The following is a 21,314-nucleotide window of genomic DNA, read 5'->3' on the forward strand; positions in this document are numbered from 1 at the left end:
TACATTAAACACTCATAAAAATATCGTACATGAGGAATAAATATTATTTCTACAATTATCTTTACTGATTGGAAACTTCAACAAGCAATTACTAATTGTCTTATTTGTATAATCTAGGGCCAGCTTTTCCCAAATTTTTAGCTAATGGCTTTCTTGCATCAAAAGATAGGCTTCACTTATTATATTTAATAAGATATTAGATCACAGCAAGAAAATTTTAGCAAAATTTTATCATGGTGCTCACAGACATTAGGTTTAATATAACTCAATAAAAAGAGCAAAAAATAAATATATCATGAACATTTAACACTTAGATGTTAAGTTAATATGCAAAAAAAAAAAATAATTACAAATAGTAGTCAAACTAAATGGATAAATATGTACTTACACACTTTAAGAGACACAAGTTTTCTCTTAGAGCCCCAAGACAACCTCCAAAACTGATAATAAAAACTATTCCACCAAAAACCATGATTACAATAGATACATGAACAAAAAGCTCAAAGGCACTGTTTACTTGTGGAAGACCCTTGAAATTGTATTCTTCTAAAAATGACCAACCTCCAATAGCTACAACAGCACCTCCTACAAACTGAAAAAAAAAAAAAATTTAACATTAAATTGTTGGCCAAGAGATACATAATATGAAAGGTGAAGTAACAAAATAGACTAGCTTTTCAAACATGATTTGTCTGACTGTCTGATGGACTTTTCCATTTTTTAGCATGGGTAAGCATACTCAGTTTTGCTTACATTCAGAAAAAGGAAATATAGGAGGGTTACATTATTAAAAATAATAGGAAGTGACATATAGGAAATTTTGTCATTAAAATAGCTGCCAACTTGTTAAAAAGAAAAATAGGAATACAAAGCATGATAAGCCATTATAATTTTCATTAATGAATAGAAAATAACTCATTTCTTTTTTAACTACAAATAGATAGTTAAAATAGAGATTTTAATGTTTTTTTTTTGTTTTTAATGTTTAATGTTTTCTAGATTTCTAATGTTTTTTTTCATGCAATGTTATAATTATACTCGAAATTCAAATCGTACATTTGATTATTCACTTCTACTGCGAAATTCCCCCTTTTTTTCAAATTTCCTGCAGTTATTGCTACTCATTTTCATGTGGTTTTTAAAATTCTGGCATTTGGCATAAATTATTACGACACGTAAAATTTGAATTGTGCATTTAAATAAATATAAGTTTTATGGCACGCTCTATGTGCGCCAATAGTATGATAAATTTATGTGTTGTTCGATTGTTTTTTCAGTTATTATGGCCATTGATTTTTACAAACTTTTTAAAAAGCTCTATATATTTCGTAGAAAATGGGAAATATGAGTTGTGCATTTGAATATTTACTTTTTTACGTGAAGATTCTATAATCTTTTCAGATGATATTATGGAACTTTTTGCTATTGATTTCCACATAGTTTTTAAAATCAAATATTTTTAATGTCCAACAGGTCGGTAGGCAGCCAAATCACTTATGGGACGATAGTATAAAATAGACTATTGAAATAAAGGAATTTTTTCTTCTAGCAATATTAATTTTCTGCATGAATTAATGTGCAACTGCATAAAACCATAATTTAAAAAAATGTTGTGAAGCATGCAAGGCCTTATTATTGCATGGGCCTGGGCAAAATGTCTTAGCGGTACTGAATATCAGATATTGAAATTTATTTTTTCAGTATAATTACTATAAATAATAATAATTATACTGAAAAAAACATAATATTTAATTTTTACAATTGTATTTGATAAGCAATGTAACACATTACGTATAAGTAACACATTACGAATAACTGATAAGTACTAATAACACATTACTAAGTAGGTAAAACATTAATTTTTATTTATTGTTAACCACTTTAATGAACAGAAATCTTTCAGTTTCTATGTGCCTGCTGTATTTATATGGAATATAATTAGAATTTGATATTCAATAACAATAATACAATAGGTAACCAGGGGTCTGTTTAGAAGAAATTTGGGTCCGTTAACGGACCCTTCACAAAATATCTTTTCATAAAAACGGACCTTTCACAAAATATCTTTTCATAAAAACGGACCCTTCACAGAATAATTTATCTTTTAATCGGACCCTTCACAAATTTGTTTATCATTATTGTCATTCATTATTGTCTTGTTAATCGAATAAACTCCTCCGGGGGGGGGGGAGGAAAGACTAAGTTTTCCAAGTTTCCCTAAGTTGAAATTCCAAATGTAGTATTCTAAGAAAATATTTCTATTTTTACAAACATAGTGTGCACATTCTTATTAATATTGAATGATAATTTTTTTATTTTTTTTGTAAATAAATAGTTGATCAATTTATGATTCATAATCAATTAATTATTTATAAAACTAATTAATAGATTATGTAAATAAAAACTAATTTCTGGCAATTTTTTAAATAAAATATTATAAATTTAAGAATTGTTTAAGTTTACTTATTGCCTAACACATTAAAAGTGATACATAACTAAGTTGTGTTATTTAAAATATGTCAATTGAAATTATTAAAAATGTGAGTGATTTTGTTTCCATTATTCGTCCGAAATGAATATTCTGTGTTGAGCAGTATAGGCTAATTACCAAACATTTGTATGTTGCATCTCTAATTTAGTAGCAGCAATTGTTGAGCAGAATCTTGTATCTATTTACAATTTAAAAACTTCTTGAAAAGGTTTTTAGCAATTTTTGCAATAACAAGACCTTATTTGCACAAATTCACAAAAGCAGGACCCTGGTTGAAAGAATGTGACTTAACGCTTATTTTATATTCACAAATTATGAGTAGTTTTTTCACAATTTTACAAAAACAGGACCTTTCACAAAATGTCTGCACAGACCCCTGGTAACTTCATAAAAAATTACAATTAACATTCGATACAAGATTCACAATTTAGAGTTTCTTCATTGCAAAAAGATAAAATGTTTAAAATTTAATACAAGTTTTGCTATCATTTTGGAATTTTTTTAAAAAAAAGAGTAGATATTTTTTTAATTAAAAATTTTTGACTTCAAAAGTAAAAGTGGCACATTTCATCAGGGAGCACTAAACTGAAAGTTAGACCTTGGGCTTAAATTCACCATAGTCAGACACATCCTAAAAACATGCAAAAAAAATTTTTTTATTGTTCATGAATGGGAAAGACTTTTCAGAAACAAAATTCAAAATTTCAGAACATTAGCTATTAAAAAACTTAAATCAAAGACAGTTACTTTTAATGAACAATTTTTTTTAGAAAAATTACTTTTTAAATAGAAATTACTTAAATATAAGTTACATTAAAGTATAATTACTGATATTAAATTCTTGTATAACGATATATACTTTTAGTAGGAAACAATGGGACAAAAATCTCACCAGACTGAAACTATAAAATGCAGTATTAATACTAAAAATGATTTATAAATATCAAGAATTATCGACAAGTTTATTTCAATTACTGTTCTATTTTTCTTGATGTTCCAAATAATTGGGTTAAATTAGAAAGCTTTTTAATTAATTTCTACTCAATTTTTTAAATTCTTTACAAAAGAAATGCGTCTGATAAAGTGATAATAATGCTATTTCTATTGCTGATATATATATATGTGTTTAGTTTTAAAAATTCATCATTTATTAATATTTAATTAATTTTCAATTTGAATTTAATGTTTTAAACTTAATTGTAACTTTTAAAAGATAGCATCTTTAATTCATTGAATATCATTTATTTTTGTTTTAATTCTAATTCAGAGATGTCAGCACTATTATACATTTTTTAGGAGTCTGAGCAGTGTACCTAAGTTTCTTTTTGAACCTTTACCTTTACTTTGTTTTTTCTCCACGGCGCAAATTGATTTCGAGTTCGATGTGTTGTAGGTGTTCATATTTCTTTTTGGGACCAGCTCCCAAAAGATGTAACGATTGTTATGTTTCGATAGCTATTATGATTAGTTATATTGATTTTGAGGTGAGTCATATATTTTATGTTTTTGTTGTTAATGTCCTGTTGTGCTGAACTGACTGAAATGGTTTTCATGTTTGATTTAACTAAATAATTATTGCTGCTATCTTATTAATTACTTGATTACTGTTACAAAATTTAATTTCAGTTTATTTAGTGAAATCAATTATTATTCAATATTTTGTTTATTGTGAAATATATATTATTAAGCAGAATATAATGTTCTTAAGATATTTAAATTGTCAGGGTTTAAATTTTACAATATTATTTTTTCTTTCCCTTTTCTATTTAGGTAATTAATTTTACCTGGTCCATCATTTTACAATCATACATATGTAATAAATAAAAACAAGAGTATTTAAATATCAGTACCATGTACTTAGAATTTGAATCTTTCCTCATCTCTTGATTTTTTATTTTTATTAAAGATAATAAAAACAATTATCCTATTTTTTATTTATTTTTAAATCCAATTTTTTCTATTGTGTTTCATAAATCCGGGATACTCTTGTATCGTGACTTGTCACGTTAACGGCGATCGCCAAGGCAGAAATTGTCAACAATCGCCAAAAAGACTTCAAATTTGCATATTTTGTATAAAAAAAAAACACATAGATTTTTGTGCGGGAGACGCTATTTGTAATATCCTTCAAGTTGATCTCCTTCTGTGGTGTTTTTCTTTTAGTTTCTCGCGTAACTCTGCCCAGAGGTTGCCAAGACATGGCAATTGTACTGCCGCAGATCACGCTATAGAAATTTTCCCTATAAATCAGGAAGTCTGTTTTTTAATATTTTAATTCGATATGATAAAATTTAGGTCAATATCCACTTTGAATTTATTTTATTTCATATCATCATAACATCATTTAATATCATCTTAACATCTCTGTTGCACTTATACTTTTAAACTATCATGCCTCCGAAATTTAGCTAACCATGCAAAACACAAATCAAGACTAATCTACTGAAACAGGCCATGAACTGCAATATTTCATGCATTTCAACAACAGAATTTTCAACACTCATTAGAACTTAAGGTTCTGTATTCATAAATAAACTGTAACTAATTTTAAAACAAATATTGCAGTAAACTTTTCATACGATCATTTTAGGCAGTAAAGAATTCTATGAAAAATATAAATAAGAAGCTTACCACTTATAAAAAAAAATGCAAATAGACATTTTATTAACAGGTTTTTAAGGATTAACTAATTAATATAACCAAAGTTGCAACCTATTCGCAAATAAAATATTTAAAACATGTATTTGTTCAAATGGTTTAACTCAAATTTCCCTAATTTAATCTGATTACTTTTCTACAGAAATCAATTTCAATTCTATACAATTGCGAGAAATGTTCCAAACAAGTAGAAAATGTTTCAGACGAACTTGTTTCAAAGATCTAAAAAAACTAAAACTCAGCGGCGCGACAGCCCTCAGAGGGCCAAGGCCTACTGTGCACATCTCAGTTTTATTGACCTTTGGGCTCTGGGGTGCAAGAGCAGATGTTCCAGTTAGGTGGTCAGCCGAAGGCGAAACCCCCAGTGTTTAGTTCCAAAGCATGCTTGGTACTCATTTATCGACCCATTGAAGGGATGAAAGGCTGAATCAACCTTGTCCGGCCCGAGGATCGAACCAGGGACCTGTGACACGACAGCGCTACCTCTCAGCCACCGGGAGTCGTTTCAAAGATCACAGGGGCAAATAAAGAAACTAACCCAAAGTAACTTGGCTCTTAAATTTTCAAAATATTTTTAACAAATGATCTGAATAACTAAAATAGTTAACACTGATAACTCAAAGAAAATTATACCCTCATGCTACATAAATTTTATAAAATGAAACACATATTTTGTTTATGGTTGAATTAGATGATTTATAGTTTAAAAACAGTTTAAACAGTTTTACTGACAATAAATGTATAACAACGCATGATTTTGTACAAAGAGTTTAAAAATTCTAAAGTTTTATCTCGCCAAATCAGCATAAGGTAAGATTTTTGTATCTTGGGGGAATATTTTCGTATTGTGATCTGTCACACCTACTACAATTGGTGAATATTTTAAACTAGCAATTTTTTTCAAAAAAAAAAACATATATATATATATAGATGTTTGCCCTGGGGTGGCTACAAGCTATACCTTTCAAGTTTGTCCCTCTCTGAGACTTTTTTTTTTTTTTTGTAATTTCTCGCGGGCTACTGCCTGGAGGCTGCCAAAACTTTGCAATTATTCTGCTACAGATCACAATATGGAAATCTCTCCTATCTTGGTCTACAGCAGAATAATCGCCAAGTCTTCTGGGGTGAAAGGGGATATTTCCGTATCGTGATCTGTTGCACCAACTACAATTGCCAAGTTACCAAATAGATTTTAAACTTGAAAATTAAAAAAAAAAAACAAAAACATGCAGATGTTTATTCGTGGGTGGTTACGAGTTAAACCTTTCGAGTTGGTCCTTTACTGTGATGTTTCCTTTAGTTTCTCGTGGGCCGTTGCCTGGAAGTTTCCAAGACTTGGAGCTTATTCTGCCACAGATCATGATGCGGAAATCTCCCCGGGAGAAATTTTAAAAAATGACAGAAAGGGATCAACTCAACGGGTCAAGCAACTCAACTCCAACCCCCTCGGACAAACGCAAACCTCTCTATATATTTTTATAAAAAATTCACAAGTTTAAAATATGTTTGCCACCTTGGCGATTGCAGAGGGCGCGACAGATACGGAAGTATCCTCGAGCATAGCTTGAGAATATATTGAGAAAACAGTAATTATTCTAAGTTAAAACTAACAATAATTGTTACGTACATTACATCAAACTAAACATACATCAATTGCAACAAATATCTAATTACTCTACTAAAATTCTAACTCATTAACTAAGTTAGCACAATAATCAAAGCACTTTTCTTTAACACATTTCCCTATAAATTAAATCCATAATGTTTGAGAAAAAAAGATAAATTTCTGTTACCTACTATTATTTATAATTTTACTAAAGCAAATTATTCTTACCTGAAAACTTAATGATAGAAAGTTATATTCTGTTAATAATTACGATTTATTCGACTTTTTTAGTGATGCATAAGAGCATCATTTGGTATAAAAACATATAACTTACAAGATAAAAATTCTTACCCAAAATATCAAATTGAAAAAAAATAAAGAATATTTTGTATATGAGCTTATATAGTCTTCTGAATATCGAATCATATTTAACATAGTAATTTTTTAACAAAATGACAAAAAATGATTAAATCAAAAATTATTATTGCTTTGACACTCGAATACAAACTAACTCTCTAACCAAATAAAAGCTTCAGTTTCACAATCTGCCGGATTTCCGTCTGGCGACAGTAAACGGAAGTTAAGGAACTATCTATCAGCAAATAGAGAGAGGATGACTTGCCATGATTTAACACCGGTTTGTCAGCATGCGTCAATGTCTTACAGATAATAGGTACTCGCAAAAAGAAGTGAAAGTCTTATTTTTTTAATGGCAACGAAAAACGGGTTCTCTTCCTCGTACATTCGTCGTGGCGACTTTTTCTGTGGATGGCGTTTTCCACATTAGGAAGCGTTGCAAGCTCCATACCTCCTACACTTCCAGGTTACAGTTTCCGGTGTACATTTATTTTATAAGTGTAAGCAATGAAAATTGCGGCTAAAAATTTCTATAAAACTTTTTTCGCAATTTATCTAATTATTTAGGCAGTTTAGTTCAGAACCATATTTAGGAAAATATATTCCCTTAAAAATCTTTATATTCTCAAGAAATTACATTTTCAAACTCTAAGCAAACAAAAATTGATGAATTTATTTGTTATATTAGTTCTAATGCTGTAGAAAATTTAAATTTGTTTTCTATAAATAATAAATACTTAAGTACATATTTAAGTGCTTTTAAGTATTTAAGTCTAAACATTTATCTGTCTTTTTATGACTTGTATGTCCCAGACAAATGTTGCTGTCATCAGAGCCGGATTATACCTTTCGTAGGCCCTAGGCACAGAGCCGGATTATACCTTTCGTAGGCCCTAGGCATAGCCGTTTTTGGGCCCTCCCTTCCTTCCCCCACTCCTCCCCTCTTTTCAAAATATATGCTAAAATTTTCTTGCATATTTTTTTTTTTTTACATTTTTATTAATATGGATTTTAATTTACGAATTTGTTTATTGAACTTTATCTGCAATACCGACATACTGCCGATATTGCAGTTGATATCGATAATACCATTATGATTAGTTCGATCGATAACTATGTAAACACTTCACGTCAACAATACAACAACAAACCAGCAAAGAAAACAGTGAAATTGATAGTGAGATTAATTACAAGAAATATTTATACAGTAGAGAACCAATTATCTGGGATGCTCGGGACCATCGCTATTCCGGATGTCTAAATTTCCCAGTTTTCTGGATCGACCAAAAAGTGTCATTAATCGATGTTTTATCGAACCCGAATTACAAGGAAATTACACAAAAATCTGTCAGAATCTGAGATTAAACTAAAAGCGCAAAATTTGGTGAAAATTTACTCATCCGATTTAGAGAAAAACTTTGTAGATGAATTTTTACTATTTTCAAATTTATATGAACATAAATCTGCACAAGAAATGTTGAAGGCTCAAATTAAAGATAAACTTGTGAATACTTTTCCTAACGTTCACATTGCATTAAGAATATATTTGTCGATTCTTGGATCAAATGCAGAAGGAGAAAGATCTTTCTCCAGATTAAAATTGATAAAAAATTATTTGCGTTCAACAATGAATCAAGATCGTTTGGCATCGCTCGCACTTATGTCTATTGAATACGACATTTTGCGTAGTTTGGAATTCGACAGCATAATACAAGATTTCGTTGAATCCAAAAATCGCAAAAAAGTAATATATTAGATCATAAGATTCTGCAAAATAATTCATTACCGAAAAATATTATATTTTTATTTGTATCTTCATAATTTTGTGCAAAATGCACTTGTTGCTTTTTAGGCTAAATTATTTTTGTCAAAAAATTTTTTTCTCCCAAGTTTTTCGTAGGCCCCTGAATTTCGTAGGCCCTAGGCACGTGCCTAGTGTGCCTATAGATTAATCCGGCCCTGGCTGTCATGTTTAGTTGATAAGTTTAAAGATATGTGCAATGATCTCTATGACACAAAATACTATAAAATGCAAAGACACATGTTTTAAGATGTACCTAAAAAAGGTCTTTATTTTTGTTGTTTATTATTCGGATAAACTTAGATAAAAGTCTTTATTAAACCTCTGTGGAGTAATATTTTAGAATTATTTTTGTGAATGACCAATTTAAAGAATTATTCATAGGCTTTTACTGGATGGTAAATATTGTTCTGAATTTTCGTATTATTCTCAACTTCGCACTTCATTAACGAGGGGAAATGTTTTTCTTTTACGGATTAAGTTTTCTTGTTTTCACTTGAAAACCTAAGTAGAATCTAATAATTTTCAGTTTTCTCTTCAACTAGTTCCTTTAAATATGCGAATTATAACATAAAAAATAAATAATATAGATCTTCATATAGAAGTATCGGATAAATTATGTTAAACTTGAATTTTCAAATGAGACGGTTCTTGAAAATGATAATCTCGTGCTTTGGTAGATATATCTAATCAGTTCCTAATCTAGTCAGAAAAAAGCTTGCCAACCCTGGTATTTGAATAATTTCATATGTTTGAAGAAACTACTAGTAAGAAATTTTTAAAACCGTTAAGTGGAAGAGAAGAATCCTTATGTACAAAATACTTATTTATATTTGATGTTATTTGCATCCAAATTTATTGTTTGAATGCTTATTAATAAATTTATTTGAGATGACTTTAGTAGGTGAACTGCATTTTAGCTGAAGTCTTACCAACAGTGTAGAATTTTTCTGCAGAAATTTCAGAAAAATGGAAAATAGCTGGGTAACTATTTTGATAAATAAAGTTTTAAATTTTTCAGATGACCAGAAGTAATTTGGACTTCTTATTGTAGCTTTGTACTTTAAAAGCTTTTATTGAAGTAAAAAATCATATCTAATGTGACTACAAGGAAAATATTTAATTAATTGCAGTATCTCCGTACTATAAATAAATGAAATTAAGAAATAATAAAATTATTTGTATTTTTTTGTGCAAATAATACTTAAAATGTTTCATTAAAATCAGCTGAGACAGTGTTTTGAGTTATCACTTTTGAAGTATAAAATCAGTAAATCTTAATTTGTGATATCTACCAACTTAAATCTCTACACTTTTAAAATTTACAAACTTTATTTGTAATTTTTCAGATACATTTTCTATCCTATTCTCATTATCAATATTAAGTACATACTTTTATATGTTTGATCTTTAGGTAATGAAATGATTTGGGAAACTCTATACAAAATGCAATCAGATCCATTAAAACGGAAGAATTGCTCAGCACAGTTATTCTATTTTGAATAATTAGTCTGATTCTGGGCAAATGAAATTATAGTAAAAAAAAAAAATACTTATAGTGATGGGGGGATTTAAATGAGAAGAAAATATATCAATACAATACTCAACAAATAAAGGTTTAAATCTTTTTTTTATGGTACATTTTGATTAAATTATATTTTCGCTTGTAAGATTATTGATGTCGAATTTTTTGAAGTTGCTTACAAATAAATGAAATATGTGAAGTATTTTGTGTGTTTTTTTTTAAATTTATAGTATGAAAAATAATTTTATATATATATATATATATATATATATATGCAGCGGCTGCTGCTTTTAAGCCAATTTCAAGCTAAACGCCGAAATGTGGCAAACTTACGTCGCCAGTTGGCGATAAGGACAATCACGATTGCAGACCTAACTGCACCTGTTTTTCTTCTAAGTTCGGTCTGTGACGACGCCTGTGTATATTACTGGGACAACCTGTCCGCCACGATGTTTAATCTGGAATTAACTAACTTGTAACCTTAATTGTTATCCTTTTATTAAATTTATTATTATTTAATTATGGCTGGCATTCTGTTAATTGTTTCTATTCTTCAATCAACTTAATTATTCATTATATGTTTTTATTTTAGGAGTCGCGTTAACTTCCACGTGTCTCCTCACTGGTGACCCGGCTTTGAATCTATGCAATCTTTCTAAATTTATGCGAAGACCAGCTTTAATTTTTAATAACTTTTGCTCCTTTAGAACTAAATTTAAAATTTAGCGTTATTTTTTGAAAAATTTTTTTATTTGCAAACTTGTGATCGCAAGGAGATATGGATGGATGGACACATGGATATTTTAAGGGTATGTTATCGAATTTCTGTTGTCTTTTTGTGATTGGTCTTTTCAAAATTACTGTTGCTTTAATATGTTTAAATTAATGTATTAATTTAACTTACTGCTAGTATCTTTGATTTAAACTTACTGTTAGTATTGATCTACGGCGTGTACGGAGTCTGCTATCTTACTGCATTATCTTTCGAAATGTTTGAAAATCACTTTCATTTGCAATAATTATTTAAACCTTTTTACCATTTTTAGTAAATGTATTTGCATTATTTTCGAGTTTAATTTGATCTTTGCGCTTATCACTGCATCATACAAGTTGTTTAATTTTATTTGTTGCCCTAACACTTTAAAATAATGCCGAATGTGGTGGAGCAGGTTAATGATGCAGATAATGCTGCACGTTCTTCAAATGCATCTCAGGTCTCCCATCTTTCGGTAAAAATTCCCCCGTTATGGAAATCGAAAATTAAACTATGGTTTATTCAGGTAGAGAGTAATTTTGAGCTAGCTAGAATCACTAATGATTTAACGAAATATAATTACCTCGTTTCATCAATAGATCCTGAAACTTTATCCTCAGTGTCCGATATTTTATTTGCGCCACCTGCTGCGGATAGATACAACACTTTGAAAGACCGGTTAATAGCCGAATTCTCTGCTTCGGAAAACGAACAAATTCGCCAATTAATTTCTGAATTGCATCTTGGAGACGTTAAGCCGTCCCATTTATTGAGAAAAATGCGCGAATTAGGGGGTAAAAGCGTCAACGATGATTTTTTGAAAACTTTATGGTTTCAGAGACTGCCTCAAGAAATTCAAACAATCTTATCAATTAGCTCTGAATCTTTGGACAATTTAGCCAAAATGGCCGACAAAATTTCAGAAGTCCGTACGACTCCGACAGAAACTGGCGTATTTGCTATTGGGCAACACACTACGGAAAGCTCACAGCGCAATCCTCCGTCTGAAATAAGCGTTTTGCGAAACGAGATAGCTTCGTTGAGTGCAGAAGTTAAGAGATTATCTCGCGAGCGTAATAGAGATCAGTCTCGATCACGATATAACAAATCTCCCTACCGACATCAAACTCCTTCAAGATCGCGAGGCGACCCAAAATTTTGCTTTTACCATAACAGATTTGGCGCTCGTGCAAAACATTGCAGAGAGCCTTGTGCTTATAATCAAACTAAAAACCCGGAAAACTAGATTCGGCTATCGAAAAACAAGTGTCTGCGACTGCAATCCCGATAGCCAAAAACTCATGTCGCCTTTATGTTTACGACAAACGTTCTCATTTAAAATTTTTAGTTGATTCTGGATCCGATGTATCTTGTATCCCCGCGCCTAAGGTATCTAAAAAATTAAGACCTGAGCCTTTGGAATTATACGCTGCAAATAACACGAAAATTAAAACTTTTGGCTCAAAATTAATCAATGTTGATCTGGGTATTCGACGAAATTTTAAATGGCATTTTTTAATTGCAACTATTCCAACACCCATTATAGGTGCTGATTTTTTAGAGAATTTTGGCCTCTTAGTTGATTTAAAACGTCGAAAACTTGTTGACAGTGTAACTAAGTTAGAAATACAGGGTATGTTTGCCCAACCTAAACCTATTAGTTCAATTAAACTCATCTCCGGAGAATCGGAGTATCATAAAATGTTAAAAGAATTCCCAGATTTAACTAAATTGTCATTAAAACTAAAAGATTCTAACCATAGTACTGTGCATTATATAGAAACCACCGGACCGCCCGTTCATTGTAAGCCTAGGCGATTAAACCCTAGATTATACGAATCCGTTAAAAAAGAATTCCAATTCATGATGGAGCAGGGAATTTGTCGACCATCCAAGTCACCGTGGTCTTCTCCGCTCCACGTGGTTCCGAAAAGTTCCGGTAGTATTCGTGTTGTAGGAGATTATCGCAGATTAAATACGTGTACAACTCCTGATCGTTACCCAATCCCGCACATACAGGACTTTTCAAACTCTCTCTATGGTGCAAAAATTTTCTCAAAACTCGATATTGTGAGAGCATATTTTCATATACCAGTGCACCCGGAACATGTACAGAAAACCGCGGTATGTACACCATTTGGCCTTTTTGAGTTTCCCTATCTGAACTTCGGTCTTTGTGGAGCAGCTCAAACGTTCCAACGATTTATGAATGAAATTCTTGGTGACTTTTCCTTTTGCTACGTTTATCTCGACGATATTTTAATTTTCAGTGAAACTGAAGAAAAGCATAGAAAACACGTACGTTTGGTTTTTGATCGTTTGAACAAGTATGGATTAACTATACAAACTTCCAAATGTGTTTTCGGTGTACCTGAAATTTCATTTTTAGGACACCTTATTTCTCAAGATGGTACAAAACCATTACCCGACAAAATCAAACCAATTTTAAATTATCCCCAACCTCAAACCGTTAATGAACTTCAAAGATTTCTAGGAATTTTAAATTTTTTCCGTAGATTTTTACCGAATATAGCACAAAACCAAATACACTTGACGGCGTATTTAAAAGGAGCCAAAAAGAAAGACAAAACGAAACTTGAATGGACAGATCAAGCTAATAATGATTTTAAACAGTGTAAGGAATTAATTGCAAACGCTGTGCTGTTGTCGCACCCTAAACCGAATGCCAAATTAATTTTACACGTGGATGCGTCGGATTTCGCAATAGGAGGGGCTTTAGCGCAAATAGTTAACAATGATGCACAACCACTTGCTTTTTTCTCTCGAAAACTTTCCCCAGCTGAAAAGATTTATAGCGCATACGATAGAGAATTATTGGCAGCTTATGCGGCAATCAAACATTTCAGACATATGCTTGAAGCGCGAGAATTTTCTCTTTTCACAGATCATAAGCCTCTAACTTTTGCATTCCGAAAGCGCTCTGATAATTGCTCTCCGCGACAAGCGAGACAATTAGATTACATATCTCAGTTTACGACCGATATTCATCATATAAAAGGATCAGATAATGTTTTGGCAGACGCACTATCGAGAATCGAAGCAATATCTATGCCCAACACAATCGACTATAACGAAATTGCACAGGCACAAACAACCGACGAGGAACTAAATGATTTATTGACAAATTCCGACGTCTTAAAATTTAAAGCAATAACCTTGCCTGATTGTAGTAAATCAATTTATTGTGATTTATCAACTGGCACAGCCCGGCCATACATTCCTGAAATATTTCGTAAAAAAGTTTTTACTACTTTACATAATTTATCCCATCCTGGGATTCGCGCTTCCTCAAAATTGATGCGATCTAGATTTGTTTGGCCGTCCATACGTAAAGATTGTGCAGAATGGGCTAGACAATGTGTCCCATGCCAAAGATCAAAAGTAACTCGCCACACAAAATCTGCAGTAAGTAATTTTTTAGACCAGTCACAAAGATTCGAGCATGTACACCTGGATCTTGTGGGTCCTCTTCCACCATCCAACGGGAATTACTATTGTTTAACTATGATAGACAGATTTACTCGGTGGCCAGAGGCTGTCCCTATTCCTGACATAACTGCACACACAGTTGCAAAGACCTTTTTTACTCATTGGATTTCCAGGTTTGGCTGTCCGGTCCGTGTTACTACTGACCAAGGCAGGCAGTTCGAAAGCTCACTTTTCGTGGCCCTGTCACAACTCCTAGGCATCAAACGCATCAGGACTTCTCCGTATCATCCTCAGGGAAATGGCTTGATCGAGGAGTTTCATCGTCCACTAAAGGCAGCCCTGAAGGCCTATAATACCGAGCAGTGGTCTTCAGCTCTACCTACATTGCTACTAGGTTTCCGTGCAGTCTTTAAAGAGGATCTAGGAGCCACAACTGCCGAATTGGTCTATGGAAGACCTCTCAGACTACCTGGCGAACTCTTCGTTCCGTCACCGACCAGTGCTTCCCAAAATCAACTTATCCTGGACTTGCAATCCCACTTCGAAAATGTGAGACCAGCCCCGATGTCTCGTCATGGACACAGAACAATTTTTGTTCACCCACATTTGAAGGACTGCTCACATGTATTTGTCAGACACGACGCTGTTAGAAAGCCACTCCAAGCTCCGTACGATGGTCCGTATAGAGTTCTGCAAAGAAGTGACAAACTTTTCGACATCGAACTTAAGGGGAAAAAGTATACCATTTCCATAGACAGGCTTAAACCAGCTTTCCTGCCCAAAGAGACTAATCAACATACTTATCCTTCTCCAGTCGAGTCGATTGAATCAACCGTTCCTGCAAAAAACTCAGAGACAGTGAAACCGATTGATCCAGCCAATACAACTCGTACCGGTAGAACAATTCGTAGACCTCAACGGTATGTCCATTTTTAACCGTTACACTGCGGAGGGAGTATGCAGCGGCTGCTGCTTTTAAGCCAATTTCAAGCTAAACGCCGAAATGTGGCAAACTTACGTCGCCAGTTGGCGATAAGGACAATCACGATTGCAGACCTAACTGCACCTGTTTTTCTTCTAAGTTCGGTCTGTGACGACGCCTGTGTATATTACTGGGACAACCTGTCCGCCACGATGTTTAATCTGGAATTAACTAACTTGTAACCTTAATTGTTATCCTTTTATTAAATTTATTATTATTTAATTATGGCTGGCATTCTGTTAATTGTTTCTATTCTTCAATCAACTTAATTATTCATTATATGTTTTTATTTTAGGAGTCGCGTTAACTTCCACGTGTCTCCTCATATATATATATATATATATATATATATATATATATATATATATATATATATATATATATATATATATATATATATATATATATATATATATATATATATATATATATATACGTATATATAGTTTTTAGCATTCTAAAAATGCATATTAAAAACTGGTTATGGGGCTTTCTGTATATGAGCTTCAGCTTATTTAAATATACGATGGCATACATCAAAAAACTTAAGTTCAAATAGTTAAGTAAGAATGCAAAGAATTGAAATATTTTGTTAAGAAATGCTTTGTTTCTTCCCCAAACCGTTGAAATAAATACATTTTCTAAAAGAGTTACTAATTCCGCTTTCACCTTTCATTAGATGCATTTAGAAGAATCACATCCACCATAATATATATTTGAAATTAGTAGATTTAAGATGTCTATAAAAACTAAAAAAAAAAGTGAAATGTTTAATTATGAAATTGTATTTTTCTACCATTCTTTGTATTTTTAAGCATTTTGCAATCTGTTTCTGTCCAAATCCACTGCTTGTCAAAATTATTTGACAGTTTGATAAAGTATTTTGGAATACATTCTATTTAAATACTTCAAAAAATTTTACGCTAAGCATAAAATCAACAAGTAAATAGACAATTTTTATTTTTAGGATTTAGTTTATTTTAAGTTAAAGGATACGCCATGCATTTTATGAAAAATTATATTGCCTGACATAACCGGGGCATATATTTTTACTTTTATGAACAACACCGGGAATGTAAATATTTAACTGCAGAAGCTGTAAAATACCAATTCAGTGCCTCTTAAATTTTGTCGAAAGTTGATATGACAAAATGGGAATGGGGAACATAAAAAATGGAAGAAAAAAAAACTATCGTAGAGTCCCGATTGTCCGTGTTTCCGCTTCAACCGAGCTATCAAATATTTCAAGGATTTTTTTTTTTTTGTTCTTGTTTATTTTCAAAACTATCGCCGAAAAGAATTCTGAATTTTATCTTCCAAACATTCAGGAAAACAAGCTGACGGACAACACGAGATTAGCGATGAAATGAGAGCTTATATCTTCAATAATGAAAATGAATCTAGCGAAGATGTGCAAGACAGTGTGAGGATGAAAATCATAATCAACATATAAAAAGCTCTCCTACAGATAGACTAAAAGCTATCGAAAGTGCTACTGAATATATAGAACAGGGGTTTCCAACTTACATGAGGCCGGGGGTCGCAACTTTTTCAAAATTTTATATAGGACTCTTTTTAAGTTTGAAGGAACATTAAATATTACTGTCAGTTTTTTTATCAAGTTGTACGAAATAAAAATATTGAATTACAGATTAAAATAAGACGCAAATTTTTAAAAATATTTAATTGCATATTAAAAAATTCTGGCTACAATAACTTTAATGTGCAACAGACATCAATATATTTTAAATGACAACTAATATATTTTAGTTCGCTGGCCGCCAGTTAGTAACCACTGATACAGAACAACAAAAAGAGGCAACACCAACCTTCTTGCTATCCCTAAAAAAATGGCGATCGAACTGGACTGTAGGTGGCGTAAAGCAGAACTCTCTACCTATGGCAACGCTTCGCATGCTTTCCCCATTAGCGTGTGGAGAATCATAGAGGAAGGAAGTACATTAGTTTCTCTCTTGATTTCCATATATATTAAAATCTTTTAAGTTGGAAAACTATGTGGAACTGAAAACTACATTAAGCATAGTTCTAAAGAGAAGCATCATGGAAATTTAAAAAAATATTTTTATTAAATCAAAAGGAAAAATATTAAGAAAAGGGAAAATATCTTAGTACATTCCTATTCAGCTGAAAAGAGGAGGAGAGGGAAGGGAGAAGATCCAAAGGCACGAAACCGATCTCTCCCGAGATGGCGTATTCGAGCACTTAATTATGTAAAAACTCTTTAATTCCCGTAAAATATGCTCTTTTAATGTTTTTAAGTAAGCTTTTTAATTATGATATAAATTGTATGAGCTGTACTCGTATAAATTTTGCATTTGTTAAATATACTACATTTATACCTATACTGCGGCTTTGAGGAGAACTCCTCCAGACTGAAACTCTGGGGTTGTCTGCTGATTTTGTTGTTGTCGTTTGACAAGTGCGGAAAAGTGCAAGTTAAATGGGACCAAAGGCATGGACCACAGCCCTGGCCACATCTCCGACTCTTTCGGAATAAAGGGTGTCATGGCAGCAGTTGAGGTCGATGTTGAAGAGGGTCGAGGCAACAGAGACACAGCTGAAGAGATGCCTCGGATCCAGCTGAGCACCTAGGCAGTGCCTGCAATCTCTCGGGGGAGCCTGCAACCCCTAGAGAGTGCGTCCCCAGGTTGGCGGATAGGGGAATGCCTTCACTGGTTTTCCAGTGGGTGATTAAAGGGAAATAAAATACATTCCGCGGACAAACGATCAAAGTTAAACCTCTCGAGGCAATGGCGAACCCCTCTATGACAAGTGCAATATCAATATCTTCTAGGCTGTCTGCTGTTATGGTAATAAGCGAGAGCACATTTTTAATGGGGGTGAAATGGAGGAAAGAAGGTGTCGATTGGTTTACTTACGACAACCTACGCTAAGATTAAGACAAAAATATTCTCCCCACACCCCTATTCGAAGTGACCTTTCATCATAACCATAGTACCCGCCACGACGCGAGACGGGTGTCTGGAGGAGTTCTAATAGCCGTACTATACAAGGGCGCCGGCAGGGGGGTGCAAGGAGGTGCACTTGCACCCCTTTGGCTTTTTTTTTCTTAACAATTAAGCAGATACAGAAAAACTATTTTGTTATAAAAAATTTTTATTAAAAATATTTTTATTCAAAAACAAGTAATTAAATAATTATTGATACATAACAATTAAAATTTTTTTTAATCAAACAAGAATAGTAATCGTCTTGTTTGCTGTCCAAATCTGTTTATAACTTTTTCAATGAATTCTGAGTCATCTTTGAATCTTTTCTTATGCACATTGAGCATGCACAAATTACTTAATTTCTCGTGAGACATTGTAGACCGATTCCATGTTTTGATGCGTCGCATTGTACTAAAAGTGAGTTCAATAGTGCAGGTAGTAGCTGGAGGAGTTAGGCCAATTTTGGTAGCCTCTGCTACAGCTGGATAAAACGGTGTGCCCTCAATTACCAAATCGATGTATTCAAGGGATTCATAAGAATTTTCTCTATTCCACCACATTTCGTACCACGCTGTAGCTTCAGTGATGAATTTCGGTAAGAGCAGATCTTTACACATAGCATATATATATATATATATATATATAATCTTCTAAAGCTCAATAACAAATCAAACACTACAAATTCAACACAACAAATACAAATCTTAAGCGTGCACAAACACGTTAGTATACGAAACTACTGTTTGTAGTTATTTGTGTTTCAAAGTCAGTAGCTATGACAGCGCCATCAATAGTTTCTCGTGGCAAAATTTGCAAGTACAAGAAATTCGCACTTTTTTTTAAATATCTTGTTAACAATGAAAAAATGTATGTTGAAAAAAATTAACAGATTGTAATAAGTAAGATTATATAAGTAATAACAAAACAGTAATAACAGAATATTTGTTAATTTGTTTTTCTTTTGGGGGGGGGGTTAGTTTGTTAGAGGGTTGCACCCCCTTTTACATTATTCTGCCGGCGCCCTTGGTACTATACTATGCCTATGTGAAGTCTTTACCTAAGTACCGGCCCCGTCAGGGGCCCCAACTCATTCATCTCAGTGGAAGTATGGTACAAAAGCCGAAGCTCATATTAGTGGGGTATATAAATTAGTAAGCAAGCATATAGGTAAAAGCAGTAAAAGAGACATGAATGTGAATAAACAAGAAATAGCATGAGATGTACAGATATTTACAGAATTATTTACAGAGAAGTAATCTCGGCGCCTGCCTGCCTGCCTCGCCTTCCCTCTTGCCGGTTCTCAGGTGCACAGGCAGGAACATTGATTTAAGGAAATGAAGTAAGTAATATGTAAATAACTAGTTATAACTAGTTGAATCTTTTAGATAGAACTGCGTCTGATGAGCAAAAAACTGTTGCCGGGCTGTATAGACAATTATCTCTAATAAGCTTGAAATTGAAAAGTTGGTTACAGTTACACGTAGTACATTTACGCGCACATTAAAGAAGGGGATACAGAGTTTAACTGTATGTTCCTCAAAAGAGTCAATATTTAAATCTTTTCGAATGTAGCTCATTCTAAGCCTACGGGGGGCTCCCGTACTATACTCTTTCTCTTTCCTTTTTTATATTCTTCGCTCTAAGCAAGTTTTTCGGTTATCTAAGTTAGATTGTGTTTCACATTAAATCTGATAATCGCACTCTACTGTATATTGATTATATTTAGGTTCAAAAATAGGATAAATTATTATTAAATAGATAAATAAAAAGTTATTCAAGCTACTCAATTTTTTTATTTCTTTTTTCTCGATATCTAAGTGTATTTTTAAACAATATTCTATTTCCAGTTTAGGTAAATATAATGAGTTATAAGGTGAACTCTTACTTATGCACCGGTGTAAGGGGCCAACAGAAAAAAGCGCATAAGTGAAAAAGACGCATAAGTGAAAAACTTCAAAATTCTAAAGTCCCGCAGTGGGCTGATCGTTAAGACACGGTTCCCAGCAGATCACCGAAGTCAAGCATCGCTGGCTGCGGTCAGTGTGTGGTTGGGTGACCACTTGGATCAGTCTGTGTAGGGACCGAGGGTGCGCGGTATTGGTCCTCGCTAAACTGTGCTACCGTAAAGTGCTCGACTTCGCGCGCAGGTCGTCGGGCTACCGAAGCGGGGGTGCCATCCCCTCCGCAGAGAATCAAAATTGTGATGGCATGTCTTCGGATCATCCTCCGGGATGATTCCCAGACCGTCGCCAATAGCCCATTGTGCAGCTCTAGCGTGACGTAAATTTGCAAACAACAACATCAAAGCTCTAAAACGCATTGTAAATTGCAGTGGCAATATGAATAAATATGTTTCTAAAGATTAAATGTTAATATTTATACTGTTTTGGTATTTACTATAACTATAGAAAGAAAAAAATTTAACATACCTATAGACAATTTAATTTTTTGCAAAATAATCCTTAATACATGTTTTTATTTGATTTTGCCGACGTATTTCAAAAACAATGTTTTCTAGATCATATAAATGGGATAAGGGAGTTTCAGAAGCAGAATTAAATTGCAATTTTTAAGGTAAGTACTTGACGTCATAATATGTTGCGCAATAGGTTGTTTGATTACTACTGTCACTAAACAGACCGTCTCCTTTTATTCAGACCATCTCCAGGATGGTCTGAATAATAGGAGGCTTAATAAAGGAACAGACCATCTCCAAGA

At 32.7% G+C, this 21,314-nt stretch overlaps 1 protein-coding gene and 1 long non-coding RNA gene across 5 annotated transcripts in view; one reads left to right on the top strand and one right to left on the bottom strand.

Annotated features, from left to right (window-relative positions):
• LOC107444582 (tetraspanin-33) overlaps positions 1 to 7,544 on the bottom strand; it is a 36,705-nt gene extending 29,161 nt beyond the window's left edge. The window contains exons 1-2 of one of the 4 annotated variants that reach the window (XM_043041167.3): positions 7,107 to 7,544; positions 389 to 592 (exon numbers count right to left, since the gene is read on the bottom strand). In XM_043041167.3, the coding sequence (XP_042897101.1) occupies positions 389 to 592; positions 7,107 to 7,190 (288 nt within the window). In that variant the 5' untranslated portion in view covers positions 7,191 to 7,544. Of the gene's footprint in view, positions 1 to 388; positions 593 to 6,983 lie in introns of all 4 variants that reach the window. The other 3 variants (XM_043041168.3, XM_016058756.4, XM_016058757.4) reach the window with 3 other exon arrangements.
• The window catches only part of LOC147801881 (uncharacterized), a 287,387-nt gene that overhangs the window by 63,097 nt on the left and 202,976 nt on the right, over positions 1 to 21,314 (top strand). The window lies entirely within an intron of this gene.

Source organism: Parasteatoda tepidariorum, chromosome 11 (assembly GCF_982258835.1).
Source record: "Parasteatoda tepidariorum strain Cologne lab strain chromosome 11, Ptep-v5.0, whole genome shotgun sequence".
NCBI lineage: Eukaryota > Metazoa > Arthropoda > Arachnida > Araneae > Theridiidae > Parasteatoda > Parasteatoda tepidariorum.